The sequence below is a fragment of the Littorina saxatilis genome, linkage group LG12, assembly GCF_037325665.1.
Source record: "Littorina saxatilis isolate snail1 linkage group LG12, US_GU_Lsax_2.0, whole genome shotgun sequence".
Taxonomy (NCBI): Eukaryota; Metazoa; Mollusca; class Gastropoda; order Littorinimorpha; family Littorinidae; genus Littorina; species Littorina saxatilis.
In genome coordinates this window covers 75,917,634-75,934,570 of record NC_090256.1, presented here as the reverse complement: position 1 = coordinate 75,934,570, position 16,937 = coordinate 75,917,634, and the positions used below count along the sequence as shown (strand labels likewise).

The following is a 16,937-nucleotide window of genomic DNA, read 5'->3' as shown; positions in this document are numbered from 1 at the left end:
TACATGGAAAGGGACATTCAGCTTTACAGAAATTTGCTGCAGTGTTAGGATTGAGCACAGAAATACTGTAATTAAAATGTTGCAACTTTTGAATGGCTTGATAGCTTTGTTCCATTTGTGTATATATAATTATGTAATGCTGTTGATGATTTGTGAAGCATCATTTCTATGCAATGGAATAAGAAATCAGTGCATCCGTTGGGTTTTTATGAGTCTGACAGTTTGGTTCTGATCAATATTTTCATATCAGCACAAACACAGATAATTGACTTTTTTAATGTTTTCATATGATTTTTTTTTAAACAAAAAAAATCTGATAATTTGATTATCAAATCATTTCTCCTTCATAGTTAAAGTGTTATTCTGGTTAAAAAAAAACCCACCCCATTAATTCAAGCTCTACTGTGGTACTAGTTTACCGGGGTACTAGTGAGACTCTTTTACATGCTGTTTTCTCTACATGTAATTTGAGACAAAATGTGGTAATTAAAATGTTGTAACTTTTGAATGGCTAGATGGATTTGTTCCAATTTTGTATATGTTGTTTATGATTTGTGAAGCACCATTTCTGTGCATGGAATAAGAATACAGTGGATTCCTTGTGTTTTTATGAGTCCGACAGTTTCGTTTTGATTCATATCTGCACTAACATAGATGAGTTTTCAAATGATTTTTTAAAAAAAGTCCGGATAATTTGATCGTCAAATCATTTCCTCATCATAGTAAAGTGGTTATTCTTATAAAAACATATCAATTCAGGCTGCACTGTGCTACTAGTTTGAGGTACTGGTTGGAATCTTTCAAATGCTGTTTTCTCTGAATGTAATTTTCAGACAAACATCTGTAATTAAAATGTTGCAACTTTTGAATGGCTTGATGGATTTGTTTCATTTTTGTTTATGTTGTTTATGATTTGTAAAGCGTCAGTTTTGTGTATGGAATAAGAGTTAAGTGCATTGGTTGGGTTTTTATGAGTCTGACAGTTTGGTTCTGATTCATGTTTTCATATCGGTACAAACAAAGATGGTTGTTTTCATATGATGTATATAAAAAAAATCCTGATAATTTGATTGTCAAATCCTTTTCCCTACATAGTAAAGTGGTCATTCTGATAAAAACATATGAATTCAGGGTGCACTGTGCTACTTGTTTTTTTATGTACTGGTTCAAATCTTTAAAATGCTGTTTTCTCTGAATGTAATTTTCAGACAAAACGCTACAATTAAAATGTTGCAACTTTTGAAAGGCTTGATGGATTTGTTCAGTTTTTGTATATGTTGTTTATGAGTTGTACAGCATCAGTTCTGTGCATGGAATAAGAGTTCAGTGCATTGGTTGGGTTTTTATGAGTCTGACAGTTAGGATCTCATGTATTTTTCTTATCAGAACTGAACCGGTAACTGAAAATGCTAAATTAAAATAATATATTGCTTAGAAATGCTTTTCGATGCACAGAATTATTAAACACACACATATTGCTGCAAAGAAGAAAAATTGGATCAAAACATGCACTGGTTCACAAACTGCAACATTTTAAAAAAAGCACATTTTATAACGTTTTTCTCACATTTTGGTGAATAAAACCCCCCAAAATTGCTTTACACTCAAAATTTAAAATGGTTTCCCTTAATTAAGTTATTCTGCTTGCAAAAATCAAACAAACAGCAAACTGTTTCCAAAAAAAAAAAAAAAAGTGCCCGCCTACCCTGTCTCCCCTTAACTCTGTGAAGAGTCATTGAGACCCTACACTGAATAACTGTTCACCAGTTTCCTCCAGCTGTCGTTTGTGTCACTGTCAGTACAGTATACATACAAATAATCTCCCATGGCAACAATGTTTCCCTGACATTATTGAAAAGAAATATGCATTGACAAAATATTTACCCAGGAAAACAAGTGAACATACATAGCTTGGCTTGCTGCAGCCTTCGGAGGGAGGTGGGGGGGGGGGGGGGGGGTGGGAGGAGGAAGTTTACTCCTCTGGGTACTTCCCAATAGTTGAATGTCCTCAAAAGGCTCTCCTGGCTGAGAAAACTAAGCTGCTTTTAGCGAGGTTTCTTTTCTTTATTTGGTGTTTAACGTCGTTTTCAACCATTCAAGGTTATATCGCGACGGCTTTCAGCGAGGTGAATAGGTACAAATCACAACCTAGGCTTTCAGAACGAGTAGCTGTCCCTCTCTCTCCACACACCTCCTTTATTTGTCATAAAGGTCATTTTCAGATACAATATATTCTGTCAAGTCGGGCCTTAACAGTCAAGAAAGCTTGATTTTGTATCAATCTTGGCTAAACACCATCACAAATGGTCCATTACATCAACAAGGAAAGAATATAAACCGTTCTTAACTGCATCGTTAAACTGTCATTATTAACATATCAACATTTGTGTCACAGGCAAGTCAAGAAAACTTATCTCATGTTAAATGGCATCAAAATTGGGCCAATAGAATCAAATCAAAATCATATAATTTTGTTATGGTTATTAACATCAAAGCTCTTGCACATCACACACATATATGTAAACAAATAACACATTGTGCATCATAAGCAGCCTCTGTCAGTCTGTGGCTAGCGTCGTGGATTTGGGGGTGGATGGTGGTGAGTACCAGTCTTATCACACACATATAATGATATACATCTATGGAATTGTTTGGCTCTGACTATTACCCACAATTGAATATATGCTATGGGCTCAAATGGGAAGACTTGGGGCTACACAGTGGAGTTTCACCTACTTAATGGATGAGTCTCCAAGAGTTGCTCAAATTGCCTGACCAAAACTGCAGGTGTCTGTATCTCTCAGGCCTGGTTGAAGCCAGGATAGATTATAAAAGGTAGCGTAGAGTACAGCCTTGTCTTAGACTGGAACTGAACTTTATAGCATCATCTTGAATCATCCTCGTCCTCATCTATAATCATTGCAAAAAAAAGTATCCAATTCTGGAAAGAGAAGACAAGACCAAAAAACCCATCTCAGGACCATCCATTTATCGCCTGAACCCAACATACACTGCAGCCTGACATCAAAATGTAAGACGCAGCTAACAACTGTGCTGCATAAGACCAACTGTACAATACACTTCACACCAAAAACATCATCTGAGGACCATCCGTTTCTTTCTTTCTTTATTTGGTGTTTAACGTCGTTTTCAACCGTTCGAGGTTATATCGCGACGGGGAAAGGGGGGAGAGGGGATAGAGCCACTTGTCAATTGTTTCTTGTTCACAAAAGCACTAATCAAAAATTTGCTCCAGGGGCTTGCAACGTAGTACAATATATGACCTTACTGGGAGAATGCAAGTTTCCAGTACAAAGGACTTAACATTTCTTACATACTGCTTGACTAAAATCTTTACAAACATTGACTATATTCTATACAAGAAACATTTAACAAGGGTAAAAGGAGAAACAGAATCCGTTATCTTACGACATGCTGGGGAGCATCGGGTAAATTCTTCCCCCTAACCCGCGGGAGGTAGGACCATCCGATTATCGCCTAAACCAAATATACACTGCAGCCAAACATCAAAACGTATGGCGCAGCCAAAATCTGTGCTGCATAAAACCAACTGTACAGTACACTTCACACCACATTTTCATGCCAGCCTTACCGGGCTTACACCGTACATGTGCCAATCCATAAAAAGTTCAACTTCAAGGAGAAACACACAATAAAAGAAATGCACTTGCACATGTATCAAATACTATAAAAGATCAAATATATACAAGTCATTTGGATGAGACAATACAACACGCTCTTGTGTTCAATTATCAATATCTAGTTACACTGAATGGAATTTGTAAATGAGGCGGGTGAGAAAAATATCAATTTTAAACAAGTTTAGTAACTCTTGCTCTCCCCCAAAGCACATAACTCCAAGCTCATGCTGCCTGTGGCACCAACTCGCCTAGCTTACATGTAGGTAAGAGGCATACAAAACAAACCAGGGAACAAAAAGAGACTAACAAAATCATACTGAAATAAAGTAAGGCCAGTTTTATGAGGTCCTTCGACAAGACTGCAAGTGATACTGGAGGCATATTTCCATAAGCAACCAACAGGACCATCCATTTATCGCAACTTTTTCTTCTGCAAGTTATAAACGAAAAACTTGATGTCAGTCCATTTTCTGTTTTTCAACACTGGTTCAGAAGCCAAAGCTTGCTCACACTCATGTTTTTGAGGAACTCTGTTCAGGACAAAACAATGTGACAAATGTTTCTGGACAGCTTTCGATTCATCTTCAGTCCAAGATCTCTTTGCACGAGTTGGTCTCACAGTCCTTCTGCTTGTTGTTTTGGGTGTAGGAAGGTGTGTAGCTCTTGCTGCCTGAGAGGAAGACATTTGATCATTGTTTGCTGACTCTTGCAAGCCAATATCCAGCTGATCTTCATCCTCTGACTTGTCTTCAGTGTCATCTGCACCCAGCTGTTCTGTTTCAAGAACCTCGTCATTCACACAGACATCAGACATATTCGGAAGATCAACTCCTTGATTTACCTTGAGCAAAAAGCTGGCAACTTTAGTTTTCTGCACTACATCAAGGGTTTGTCTGTAGATGCTACGATGGATTCGCAGGTCATGACCCAAGAATGTGGCAAGCATATCTTGATCTAACTCAGAGATAGCCATAGCCTGACTCAGTGTGGCCAATTGCTTGCGCAATGTTGTTGCAGTGAATAATGACGCATCTGAGACTTGGGCAGCATTGGCATACTCTTGCAACACTCGTGGACCACGGTACGGCCTTTGACCAGTGGCTGTGATAAACAGGTAAGGCGAGTGTAAGTCCATGAGGGAACGCATGGCAATCAGCGACTCCACACTTTCCACCATGCTTGGTGTCAAAAGTATTGGAACTGCTCTGTTGAATTTCCCCCTGATCTCAACCCTGTGAAAGATGTTGACAAGTTTCTTTTCAGTTTCAGTCAAGTCTGCCAAAAGTTCTTCTTCAGGTGGGTTTGTACTCCTCTGTTTACTGCGCTCATAATCTGAGAGTTTCATTCTTTGCACCTCTCCGCCACGTTTGCGATTAAAGACAGTAACAGATGCAAGAGTTGATTTTGCAAGAGTAACATATGAGTCACTACGCATGTCTTTCTCCAGCAAACAGTTGACTTTCTCAACATCCTTGACAGAAGGCAGGAGCTTTGTTTTGTTCATCCTCGCTCTTCCGATCGACTGTGATGCGGATGCAGATATCACATCGAACCAATCACTGGAGTACAAAGCCTCAAACCGCTCACACTTGTTTTGGGTGTCATTATCATTGGTCTTAATTGCCTCTGCTTTCATGATTTGTGCACACTTTTTCAAGCTGTACCCAATTTTCATGACAAGAGCACCTTTGCTATACATGTTTGCTGTTTGATCGAATTCACCAAGCTCTCGAACTGACTTCAACACTGCGTCAAAATTGGCTGGGTCAATGGCCTGAGTTAAGTTTGCAACTTGCATTGATGTGTTCTTCCTTAGTAGTAGACAAAGCCTCCCGAGCTCTCTCAAACGGCCATTGATCTGACCATATGTGTGCTCTTCACAATCTCTTCTGGAATATAGTCTCTCGCCATATCTCAGAATCAAGGAATCTGCCATGACAATACGCCCAATGTCATCTTTCTTAAGTTTGGACAAAACATTTGCGAAAAATGATGAACTGACATCAGGAGGCAGGGGAAGCAATAGCCTGCCAATGATGGCACACTGTCCTTTCTTCAAGCGTTTTGAATCACAAGATCTTTGTGGGCAGTTTAGTTCATGTTTGGACAAAAGCTGTCTGCGATAAATAGCTTTGCAGTGAGGACATGCCCTATAGTCTGGTTGTGTTGTAGGTTCTATTCTCTTTCTGTATTTTGGAATCAGCGGTCCTTCTTTATCCCTGAGAACTTTGCAGTTATAATGATAATCACCTTCATCCTGTAACTTAATAAAGGCGTTTCTCCGATCTGGATGCCCTTTTCTCATTTTCAGTATTGCCGAAACCTCTGGTTCTAGAGCATGACAACGCGTGAGGTGCGTTGACATTTTTGTATTCAACTTCTGGCAAAACATGCAACAGTGCCTTTTCAACCCGCCCGAAGTACACTCTGAATTAGGCTGTGGATACGCCACAGAAGTCGGTTCATCAGGTTGTGGACACGTCACAGAAGTCGGTCCATCAGGCTGTGCACACGCCACAGAAGTCAGTTCATCAGGCTGTGGACACGTGACAGAAGTAGGTCCATCATGCTGTTGGTAGGTCTTAGTTGTCAATGCATCAGGCTGTGGATTTGATTTTGGCTCACTATCTTTGTGTACGCAGTCACTAAGCATAGGATACATTATTTCATCAGTAACTGATTCTTCTGATTCACTAACCCGTATGCTTTCAGAATCACTGACATAATAATCACTGTCATGTGTATCAGGGTCACTTGGCAGCCACTCCGATGAAGAAGACCCCACCATGGACGTTGTTTCATAGTCCTGTTCATCAGCCAGGTCATCTGATTCAGGATTCTTCAATCGTGTCATTCTGAAAACAGAAGGGAAAAAGACATTGCTCACTCTACTAGCTCAGCTCCGCTGTGTTGTGTCTGTAAAACTACCGGTATGCTGATGTTGTGCCAAAAGTCAACACGATAGGTATGATTCAGTGCCACAATGTGAGCATCAAAAGTAGACTCACACCCTAAAAAACAAAATGTACTTGAATATGTCAAGATTTACATTAGAAAAAAGAGAGTTTAAGATAGGTCAGCATGTTATTATAGTTACATAGTGAAAATATAATTTTGTTTATTAATTTTGGTGAAAAATTGCTGACAAACTTTAAAAATAATCACTTAATAACAAAGGGTTGAAAACAGTGTGCCACAATCTCACTGTCTTCATTTCAGCTGTTCAAACACTGCTTACCAGTCAACATTATTGTAACATTTTATGTTTACCACACACCCGGTCATAAGCATTCCTGCAAGAACACTTTTAGCCGAGATTTCTAAAAATACAGCCTACAGCAACTTGTTTACATTCACTGAAAAATGTTACCAAAACAAAAGGAGAGTGGATGTCTATCTGGTATAAAAAGAGATTAAATCCCTACCTCTCCACCTCTACAGGATGAATGAATACTTATCATCCTCCCCAACTATCTCTGGATGTGCATTCTTACCTACCCACCCTTCCGGATTGAGCTAATTACCTACCCATCCAACAAACGACTCATCTTCTTAGCCGGATTACCATGCTGTCTGGAGTGAGTGTCTACCTACTCACCTATCTTTGGATGTGAATATCTACCAACCCACCAGTCCACAGGCACAGAGGAGAAATACCCACTTTTATGCCTATATATTGAAGGGATGTGAAAACCTACATATCCACCAATACAAGAGTTGTCAATCCTATGTACACACCTCTAGAATGGAAATGAACATCTTCCAACATCCTCCCGTACCTACCTTGATGTGGTGGTGGGGCTTTGATCCATGACCATTCGAGCTAGGTCGGCGGGGGCATCAGTACTATGTTTCTCCTCCTGTCTTTTTACAGCAGACAGCAGCTGGTCGGTCTCCACATCCAGGTTGGACGTACACTTCTTCAGATGGTTCTTCCGACTCTGCAAGGTGCCACAACATTCAAGATGTTACTGTCGTTTTAAGTAACAAGGAAATCTTTGTAGGGGCCACGGATATAAAAGCAAGAAACAGTAGAACATCAAACCACATGATTAAACTGACTACTGACCAGACAGCACAATGATTAAACTGACTACTGACAAAACATCACAATGATTAACCTTCGCCGGCACTCGTTATCGACTACACACGGACGCACTCGTGGGTCCGTGCGGACCCAGAAGGGTGTTTGATTGCAAATATCTCCTAAACGAGTTGGAATTCTTTAATGAGCTTTTAGAAATGCCTCAGACACCTAAAACGCTATCATTTCCTAAAAGCTCATTAAATTTCAGTGATAATTAATTAATTATACACGGTATTTGGAACAATTAAAATATTATGGGTCTGCATGGCCCCACGAGTGCCACGGAAGGGTTAGCACAATTTTCCTTCTTTGAGAAGTATGGGTCCGCTTTTCCTTCTTTGAAAAGTATGGGTCCGCACGTCCCCACGAATGCTTCCGTGTGTAGTCTAAATTTGACCATTAATTAATTAATTAATTATCACTGAAATTTAATGAGCTTTTAGGAGATGATAGCTTGTTGGGTGTCTGAGGCATTTCTAAAAGCTCATTAAAAAATTCCAACTCGTTTAAGAGATACTTGCAATCAAACACCCTTCTGGGTCCGCACGGACCCACGAGTGCCGGCGAAGGTTAAACTGACTACTGACAAGACACCACAGTGAGTGACTAAACTAACTCCTGACCAGACAGCACAATGATTAACTGACTACTGACCAGACACCACAACGATTAAACTGACTACTGGCCATACAGCACAGTGATTAAACTGACTACTGGCCATACAGCACAGTGATTAAACTGACTACTGGCCATACAGCACAGTGATTAAACTGACTATACTGACCAGATAGCACAACGATTAAACTGACTACTGACCAGAGCGGTCGGCAGAGCCAGCCCACACATGGGACTGTCGACGACGTGAGTCTTGGCTGCTTCCAGGCCCTGACGTCTCTCCGCCGCCTCCTGTCGCTTCTTCTCCTCCTGGATACAGGAAGCAATGTGATGGTTATGACCATGGCAACACAATACAGGACACAGGAAGCAATGTGATGGTTATGACCATGGCAACACAATACAGGACACAGGAAGCAATGTGATGGTTATGACCATGGCAACACAATACAGGACACAGGAAGCAATGTGATGGTCATGACCATGGCAACACAATACAGGACTCAGGCAGCAATGTGATGGTTATGGCCATGGCAACACAATACAGGACACAGGAAGCAATGTGATGGTCATGACCATGGCAACACAATACAGGACTCAGGCAGCAATGTGATGGTTATGGCCATGGCAACACAATACATGACACAAGAAGCAATGTGAAGCAAAGCTGACTACTGACCAGACAGCACAATGTTTAAACTGACTACTGACAAGACCATGGCAACACAATACAGGACTCAGGAAGCAATGTGAAGCAAAGCTGACTACTGACCAGACAGCACAGTGATTAAACCGACTACTGACCAGACACCACAACGATTAAACCGACTACTGACCAGACACCACAACGATTAAACTGACTACTGACCAGAGCGGTCGGCAGAGCCAGCCCACACATGGGACTGTCGACGACGTGAGTCTTGGCTGCTTCTAGGCCCTGACGTCTCTCCACCGCCTCATGTCGCTTCTTCTCCTCCTGAGGTCCTCCTCCTAAAATAATTATGGATTGTCACAGTCCGTACCAAGCGGGTTTTGAACTTGCAGGCATGAACCATGAGTCCAACACTTAAATCATTCAACCAAGGCAGTAGGCACGTAGAATAAATCATGTTTCTCTTCCATTGAGCGAAAGGATAATTACAATTAACCCAACACAGAGGACAGGTTGAGAGTCTATCACTGGATTACCCTCAGCCATGCTAGTACTGTAGTTGTACCCATTTGATTATACACCAAAGGGGCATGAGGAAAGCTAGGACTAGGAGGAAAGTGTCTTCTGCGAGGACACAATATTAGATTGAATGATAAGATAAAAAGATACTATCAATTATCATACATATAATTATGTATAACTGGGATTTTGGTTACTGAACCATTTATCTAATGAAAAAGAAAGTAATAAGAATTGAGCAGTAGAAAAGGTACACTTACCAAGAGAAGCCTGCAGCATGAGTAATCCTCTTGTGATGGGGACTCTCTGAAACAGGTCCTGCAAAGCAAACCGTTCTTGATAAAACCATGAATTCACCCTCTTGACAACATGCATCTATAGCTAGCCTTTTTACACCCCTGTATATATCACCTCAGTAATGAGAAGAAGAAGAAGTGTTTGTCTGCATTGTCATGATTGTGACTGAAAACCGTTTACAAAAAAACAACGCACATGTGATGTTTAAATTACAGAATCAGTCTACAAATCTATTTGGACCGATGGACAAGCCTGAGAGGGATTTTGAATCACCGCAACTTAAAATTAAAAGTGAAAGTATGTGTCGCACACTCATTGCATCATGACATATAATGATGTATGTATGCACAAAACCAAACTCCACTCCAGTCCAAAGCAGAAAACTGCGAAGCAAAGCAAAAGCGCCTTGGAAAGCAAGTCGAACGCGCTTCGGCGTTAGCGATTAGCAACTCGTCCCTGGTTCGCATGCTAATGTTCTACTTCAGTTAAAATCGAGGCAGTATACATAAATAAGTCATCAATGATAACTCTAGAATCAACTTACCGAATTAACAGGACCATCCCGCCAACTGCGGGCTCCAGTCGCCATGTTGAAGGTAATCGGGGAATTCAGAGTGACGTCCCTTGATCGCGTGTAAGTGTTAGAAGTCCAACCAAGCTTTCGGCTGAGGCGAGTGTGACGTCCATACACGCGAAAAGCACCAAATCCTCAAAATGGGTCTCAGTACCCAAAAGGATTTTTTTGGGTGCAAGAGCACCTTTGCAACTCTTTCTCATGCTTAAAAAAAGTGGGTTCCTGATTCATGCACCGAGTTTTCAAATGAACCCAGTTTTTACTTAGTGTTAACTAGCCGTGAACCGGGTTTGATGGATAGGAACGTACACATACACAGGCTCACTCACACACACACATACACACATACACACTCACTCACACACACACACACACTCACACACACACACACACTCACACACATACACACACACACACACACACACACACACACACACACACACACTAATACAATCATTAATTATAACTATGAAAGCCCACAGTTTCCTTTATTTTATTGACTTCCTTCAATTCCATCAAACTAAAAAAAAACAACCAAAGAAGCAAAGGGTGTACCAAGGGTTAACAGTGCCACAAACGGGGGGGGGGGGGGGGGGGGGGGACTGCTTATTGTGTCTTAAAGTAGATCGGCAAGTGATAATTTGGTGAAGTTTTCATTTGCAGCTTGTTAGAGGCGTCTGATCTGTATACACACCAAATGATTGTTTTCGCGAAATAATAATACACTTAACACAATGATAATAATTAAACAAAAGCTTAATGCCTTATTATAGTTGCCTACAACTTTGTTTCCTGTGAGCAATTTCTAAAAAATACCGCACTTTTTAAATTAAATATCCACGCCACTTGATAGTTGTGTAAGGGATTCATTTTCCAGAGTAAACTTTGTGCACACTCTCCTCCGTTTCCGAACACCCCGTGTGCACGCATGCGCACGATACAGATCCCAAGGTCACAACAAAAGTTTCAGGCCTTGAAAAAAACGGACTGTTTTGGGCTTTGTTTTTGAGTCACTTGAGAAAAAGTGACTCTATGTAATCGGTCAGTGTTAGTCTGTCCGGCCGGCCGTCCGGCCGGCCGGCCGTCCGTAGACACCACCTTAACGTTGGACTTTTCTCGGAAACTATCAAAGCGATCCGGCTCATATTTTGTTTAGTCGTGACCTCCAATGACCTCTACACTTTAACGATGGTTTCGTTGACCTTTGACCTTTTTCAAGGTCACAGGTCAGCGTCAAAGGAAAAATTAGACATTTTATATCTTTGACAAAGTTCATCGGATGTGATTGAAACTTTGTAGGATTATTCTTTACATCAAAGTATTTACATCTGTAGCCTTTTACGAACGTTATCAGAAAAACAAGGGAGATAACTAGCCTTTTCTGTTCGGCAACACACAACTTAACGTTGGGCTTTTCTCGGAAACTATAAAAGTGACCGGGCTCAAATTTTATGTGAACGTGACTCCCAGTGACATCTACACTTTGACGTTGGCTTTGGTGACCTTTGACCTTTTTCAAGGTCACAGGTATTTCTTGAAGGAAAAAAATTGAAATATATCTCTGAAACTATTCATCGGATTTGATTCAAACTTTATAGGATTATTCTTTACATCAAATTATTTACATCTGTATTGTGTTGTGAATAGCAATTTCTTCCTGTCCATCTGATGCCTCATATAATATTCAGAACTGCGAAAGTGACTCGATCGAGCGTTTGCTCTTCTTGTTGTGTTATTTATTCATACATTAACCATGCGACAAAGAAATAAAAGAAAGCTGAACCTGTTGATCACATCACGCTGCGTTGTAATTCTCTTATGCATTTTTTTTCTGATCACGCGAATCCCTTTCATGTTGGAAAGACCACATTCTTTTATCACACAATGCATTAGTACTGCAATACTTCATCTGTCATGTACAAGGGAATCACTTTAGTTTGGTAAAGATCACATTCTTTTATCACACAATGCATTAGTACTGCAATACTTCATCTGTCATGTACAAGGGAATCACTTTAGTTTGGTAAAGATCACATTCTTTTATCACACAATGCATTAGTACTGCAATACTTCATCTGTCATGTACAAGGGAATCACTTTAGTTTGGTAAAGATCACATTCTTTTATCACATAACACAGAAGTACTTATATACGTATGGTTCGTATTGCTCCTGTTCAAGTAAGATGCTTTTATTTTGGTGAATATCACATTTTATTGTATTTGTAACATAACGCAAAAGCACACACATACATTCCTGTGTTGCCTGTTCAAGTGAACTGCTTTCGTGCTGACAATAATCACATCATATTGTCACATAATAAAGAAGTACTCATACATGTATATTTCTGTGTTGCCCACTCAAGAGAAACGCTTTCGTATTGCCGATTATCACGTTCACAAAATGTTGAACTACTCACAAATACCTGTCATTCATGTACAATAAAATCACTTTATTAAGATCACGTTCTTTAATCACCTAATACAGAAGTAAACACTATTATTTCTGCCTTTCCTGTTCAAGTCAAATGTGAGTACTCTCATGTTGAAAAAGTGCTTTCAGTTTTTTTGGGTTTTTTGTTTTGTTTTTTTCGTTCATGGGCTGAAACTCCCACGGCTTTTACGTGTATGACCGTTTTTACCCCGCCATTTAGGCAGCCATACGCCGCTTTCGGAGGAAGCATGCTGGGTATTTTCGTGTTTCTATAACCCAACGAACTCTGACATGGATTACAGGATCTTTTTCGTGCGCACTTGGTCTTGTGCTTGCGTGTACACACGGGGGTGTTCGGACACCGAGGAGAGTCTGCACACAAAGTTGACTCTGAGAAATAAATCTCTCGCCGAACGTGGGGACGAACTCACGCTGACAGCGGCCAACTGGATACAAATCCAGCGCGCTACCGACTGAGCTACACCCCCGCCCTACTACTTTCAGTAAAATAGAAGGCCCTTGATGCAGAATATGTTGCAGAGAACACCACAACCATAAACGGTACACACTACGTTACAATTTGTATTTTTCATGTAACCCCTTTTTCGGCTAGGAGGTTGACTGATGTATCAAACAAATAAACAAATAAAATAAAAAGACATCCACGATGTTTACTTGAGAACTGTATGACCTTTCCGCCGAACATATAACTGATTACCATTTGTATTGCTATTCATATTTGTTGTTGAGGACAGAGGTTTTTTCACATAAGATTATGTTAATTTTCAAACGAAACCGTCAGACTGAGTTAGACATCAGCTAATCGAGTGTGCAAGAAAACTCTGTCCCACGCCAAAGCCTGAATAGCAATAATGTCTCACTGCTTCAAAACAAAAGAGAACAAACATTTGGCGTAACCACGCTTTGACAAGGTTAACCACATCAGCCATGCTTGTAGAGACATCTACTGACTGACCGAACAAAAATGAACGCCGCCACAGTTTTTGTGAATGACGTTTTACAAGTCTGTTTTGTTAAACATTGCATTTTTCGGGAGATCTTTCTAGATCTGTGTCTGCCTGCGCGAAAAGTTTGTCTTTTCCGCTGTCTTTGTCGTGCATACATGTACGCAACTCTGTTCTATTATTTCAGACTCACTGGCCTCATGAGCAAGCCACTTTCCAGATGGGGGTAGAACTCGCGTATGGAAACAGTACCATTTTATGCATACCGATGGCAATATATCCTCAATGTTAACACATTTGTAAAGAGAACAAATAAGTAACAGCAATGAAAGCAAAGTGCAGTTTTCCGTCCGATTGACGGACGATTGTAAAGTTGACTCCGTTCGTGTCAATCTCCGCAAGCGTAGGATAAAGAATACAGCATATCTCACGCTGGAGTTACTGAGGCCGAGGAAGGAAAGCGCGAAACATGTTAGTCTATGTCAAGATGAAATAGCCTCAGGATAAGTTTAGTACCAAAACCAACATGCCGCGTTTCTTTTGACAACTGGTGTAGCAAGCATACCTTGCTGAGATGGAATCGGTTAAACAAAAACACACACCCACACACATATAAGAAGAAACAAGTCGCGTAAGGCGAAAATACAACATTTAGTCAAGTAGCTGTCGAACTCACAAAATGAAACTGAACGCAATGCAACGCAGCAAGACCGTATACTCGTAGCATCGTCAGTCCACCGCGCACAGCAAAGGCAGTGAAATTGACAAGAAGAGCGGGGTAGTACTTGCGCTGAGAAGGATAGCACGCTTTTCTGTACCTCTCTTCGTTTTAACTTTCTGAGCGTGTTTTGAATCCAAACATATCATATCTATATGTTTTTGGAATCAGGAACCGACAAGGAATAAGATGAAAGTGTTTTTAAATTGATTTCGAAAATGTAATTTTGATCAAAATTTTTATATATTTAATTTTCAGAGCTTGTTTTTAATACAAATATAACATATTTATATGTTTTTGGAATCAGAAAATGATGGAGAATAAGATGAACGTAAATTTGAATCGTTTTATAAAAAAAGGTTTTTTTTTACAATTTTTAGATTTTTAATGACCAAAGTCATTAATTAATTTTTAAGCCACCAAGCTGAAATGCAATACCGAAGTCCGGGCTTCGTCGAAGATTACTTGACCAAACTTTCAACCAATTTGGTTGAAAAATGAGAGCGTGACAGTGCTGCCTCAACTTTCACGAAAAGCCGGATATGACGTCATCAAAGACATTTATAAAAAAACGAAAAAAACGTTCGGGGATATCAATCCCAGGAACTCTCATGTCAAATTTCATAAAGATCGGTCCAGTAGTTTGGTCTGAATCGCTCTACACACACGCACGCACGCACGCACACACACACATACACCACGACCCTCGTTTCGATTCCCCCTCTATGTTAAAACATTTAGTCAAAACTTGACTAAATGTAAAAACAAGTCGCGTAAGGCGAAAATACAACATTTAGTCAAGTAGCTGTCGAACTCACAGAATGCAATTTTTCAGCAAGACTGTATACTCGTAGCATCGTCAGTCCACCGCTTATGGCAAAGGCAGTGAAATTGACAAGTAGAGCGGGGTAGTACCTCTCTTCGTTTTAACTTTCTGAGCGTGTTTTTAATCCAAACATATCATATCTATATGTTTTTGGAATCAGGAACCGACAAGGAATAAGATGAAAGTGTTTTTAAATTGATTTCGAAAATTTAATTTTGATAATAATTTTTATATTTTTAATTTTCAGAGCTTGTTTTTAATCCAAATATAACATATTTATATGTTTTTGGAATCAGAAAATGATGGAGAATAAGATGAAAGTAAATTTGGATCGTTTTATAAAATTTTATTTTTTTTACAATTTTCAGATTTTTAATGACCAAAGTCATTAATTTTTAAGCCACCAAGCTGAAATGCAATACCGAAGTCCGGGCTTCGTCGAAAATTAATTGACCAAAATTTCAACCAATTTGCTTGAAAAATGAGAGCGTGACAGTGCCGCCTCAACTTTCACGAAAAGCCGGATATGACGTCATCAAAGACATTTATCAAAAAAATGAAAAAAACGTCTAGGGATATCATACCCAGGAACTCTCATGTCAAATTTCATAAAGATCGGTCCAGTAGTTTAGTCTGAATCGCTCTACACACACACACACACACACACACACACACACACACATACACCACGACCCTCGTCTCGATTCCCCCCTCTACGTTAAAACATTTAGTCAAAACTTGACTAAATATAAAAAGGAAAGACTGGCCGTGCTATACAGTAACAATCTGGCTGTGGTCATCACGAAAGCATTGCACGAAGAACAGACGTCATATAATACTCAGTCTCAAGAGTCTGTTCTTCCTGAACTCTTTAGTGGCGACACGCGTTAGACTGTTGTTGATGGACAGCTAGTGTATGCACGACCAGTCTTCTCACATTTCCACAGCGGAACACTCAGAAGCTTGTATTACTGATTACGTGTCTGGTTGGGATCACTTCATTAAAGAACCCTCCAGTATAACATTCTCCCAATAACGAGAGGAGAAGAAACGGGTTTGAACCCACCCGACCGATCCACTAAATTCAAAGCCTGCTGAATCCTTCAGTTCAGACACGCAACCCGAGGTTTTAGCAAATACAGAGATGGTCAAATCTGAATATCTGAGATGATAAAAACAGTGGCTCCCCCACAAATAAAAATCCTGGAACTGCGATGAGTAAAACTGAGGAAATGGAGAGGTCTTTTGATCTGTCAAAGAGTAGAAGTAGGAGAAAGCAAGGTGCGTATTTAAAGGAGAATGTGCACGCTGTTTTCAGCGATCCCCTGCTGTCCGGTCATTTCAGGCAGAGATACACAAGCCTTCAAAACTGAAAGCATATCTCGAAATTCAGCCCTTTCTTCGAAATTGCAAAACTGACCCAATTTGCCAAATAAAAAGGTATTGTTTGCATCTCAAACATTGCAGTTTGACCATGACTGTAGTTACTAAGAGTCTCCATCGTTCGGGAGGCTTGTCTGAATATGAATGCAGGCTTTGGGTGTGGTGAGTAGACCAGATGAGTTCAGATCGGTTCTCATGTTCTTTGGT

The 16,937-nt window shown here is 40.2% G+C and overlaps 2 protein-coding genes across 2 annotated transcripts in view; both read right to left on the bottom strand.

The window, feature by feature from the left end:
* Nucleotides 1-1,959: 1,959 nt before the first annotated feature.
* Nucleotides 1,960-10,760, bottom strand: LOC138982788 (uncharacterized). The gene is made up of 5 exons (XM_070356132.1): nucleotides 9,796-10,760; nucleotides 9,233-9,354; nucleotides 8,566-8,673; nucleotides 7,446-7,603; nucleotides 1,960-6,517 (listed from the first exon to the last, which is right to left on the bottom strand). The coding sequence occupies exons 1-5, from the start codon at nucleotides 9,908-9,910 to the stop codon at nucleotides 4,075-4,077; spliced, it is 2,946 nt and encodes a 981-aa protein (XP_070212233.1). The 5' UTR covers nucleotides 9,911-10,760; the 3' UTR covers nucleotides 1,960-4,074.
* Nucleotides 10,761-10,883: 123 nt separating this feature from the next.
* LOC138982790 (failed axon connections homolog) overlaps nucleotides 10,884-16,937 on the bottom strand; it is a 170,556-nt gene continuing 164,502 nt past the window's right edge. Inside the window, exon 7 of the transcript XR_011460978.1 lies at nucleotides 10,884-13,329. The gene's annotated coding sequence lies outside the window, so the exon portion shown is untranslated. The remainder of the gene's footprint in view (nucleotides 13,330-16,937) is intronic.

Bases quoted from the DNA above. Each gene is read 5' to 3' on its own strand.
- LOC138982788 (XM_070356132.1), bottom strand. From the start codon at position 9,910: ATGCATGTTGTCAAGAGGGTGAATTCATGGTTTTATCAAGAACGGTTT. The intron at 9,355-9,795 runs GTAAGTGTACCT...TAATTATTTTAG, and splicing joins CATGCTGCAGGCTTCTCTTG to GAGGAGGACCTCAGGAGGAG. The intron at 7,604-8,565 runs GTCAGTAGTCAG...GGCACCTTGCAG, and splicing joins TGGCTCTGCCGACCGCTCTG to AGTCGGAAGAACCATCTGAA.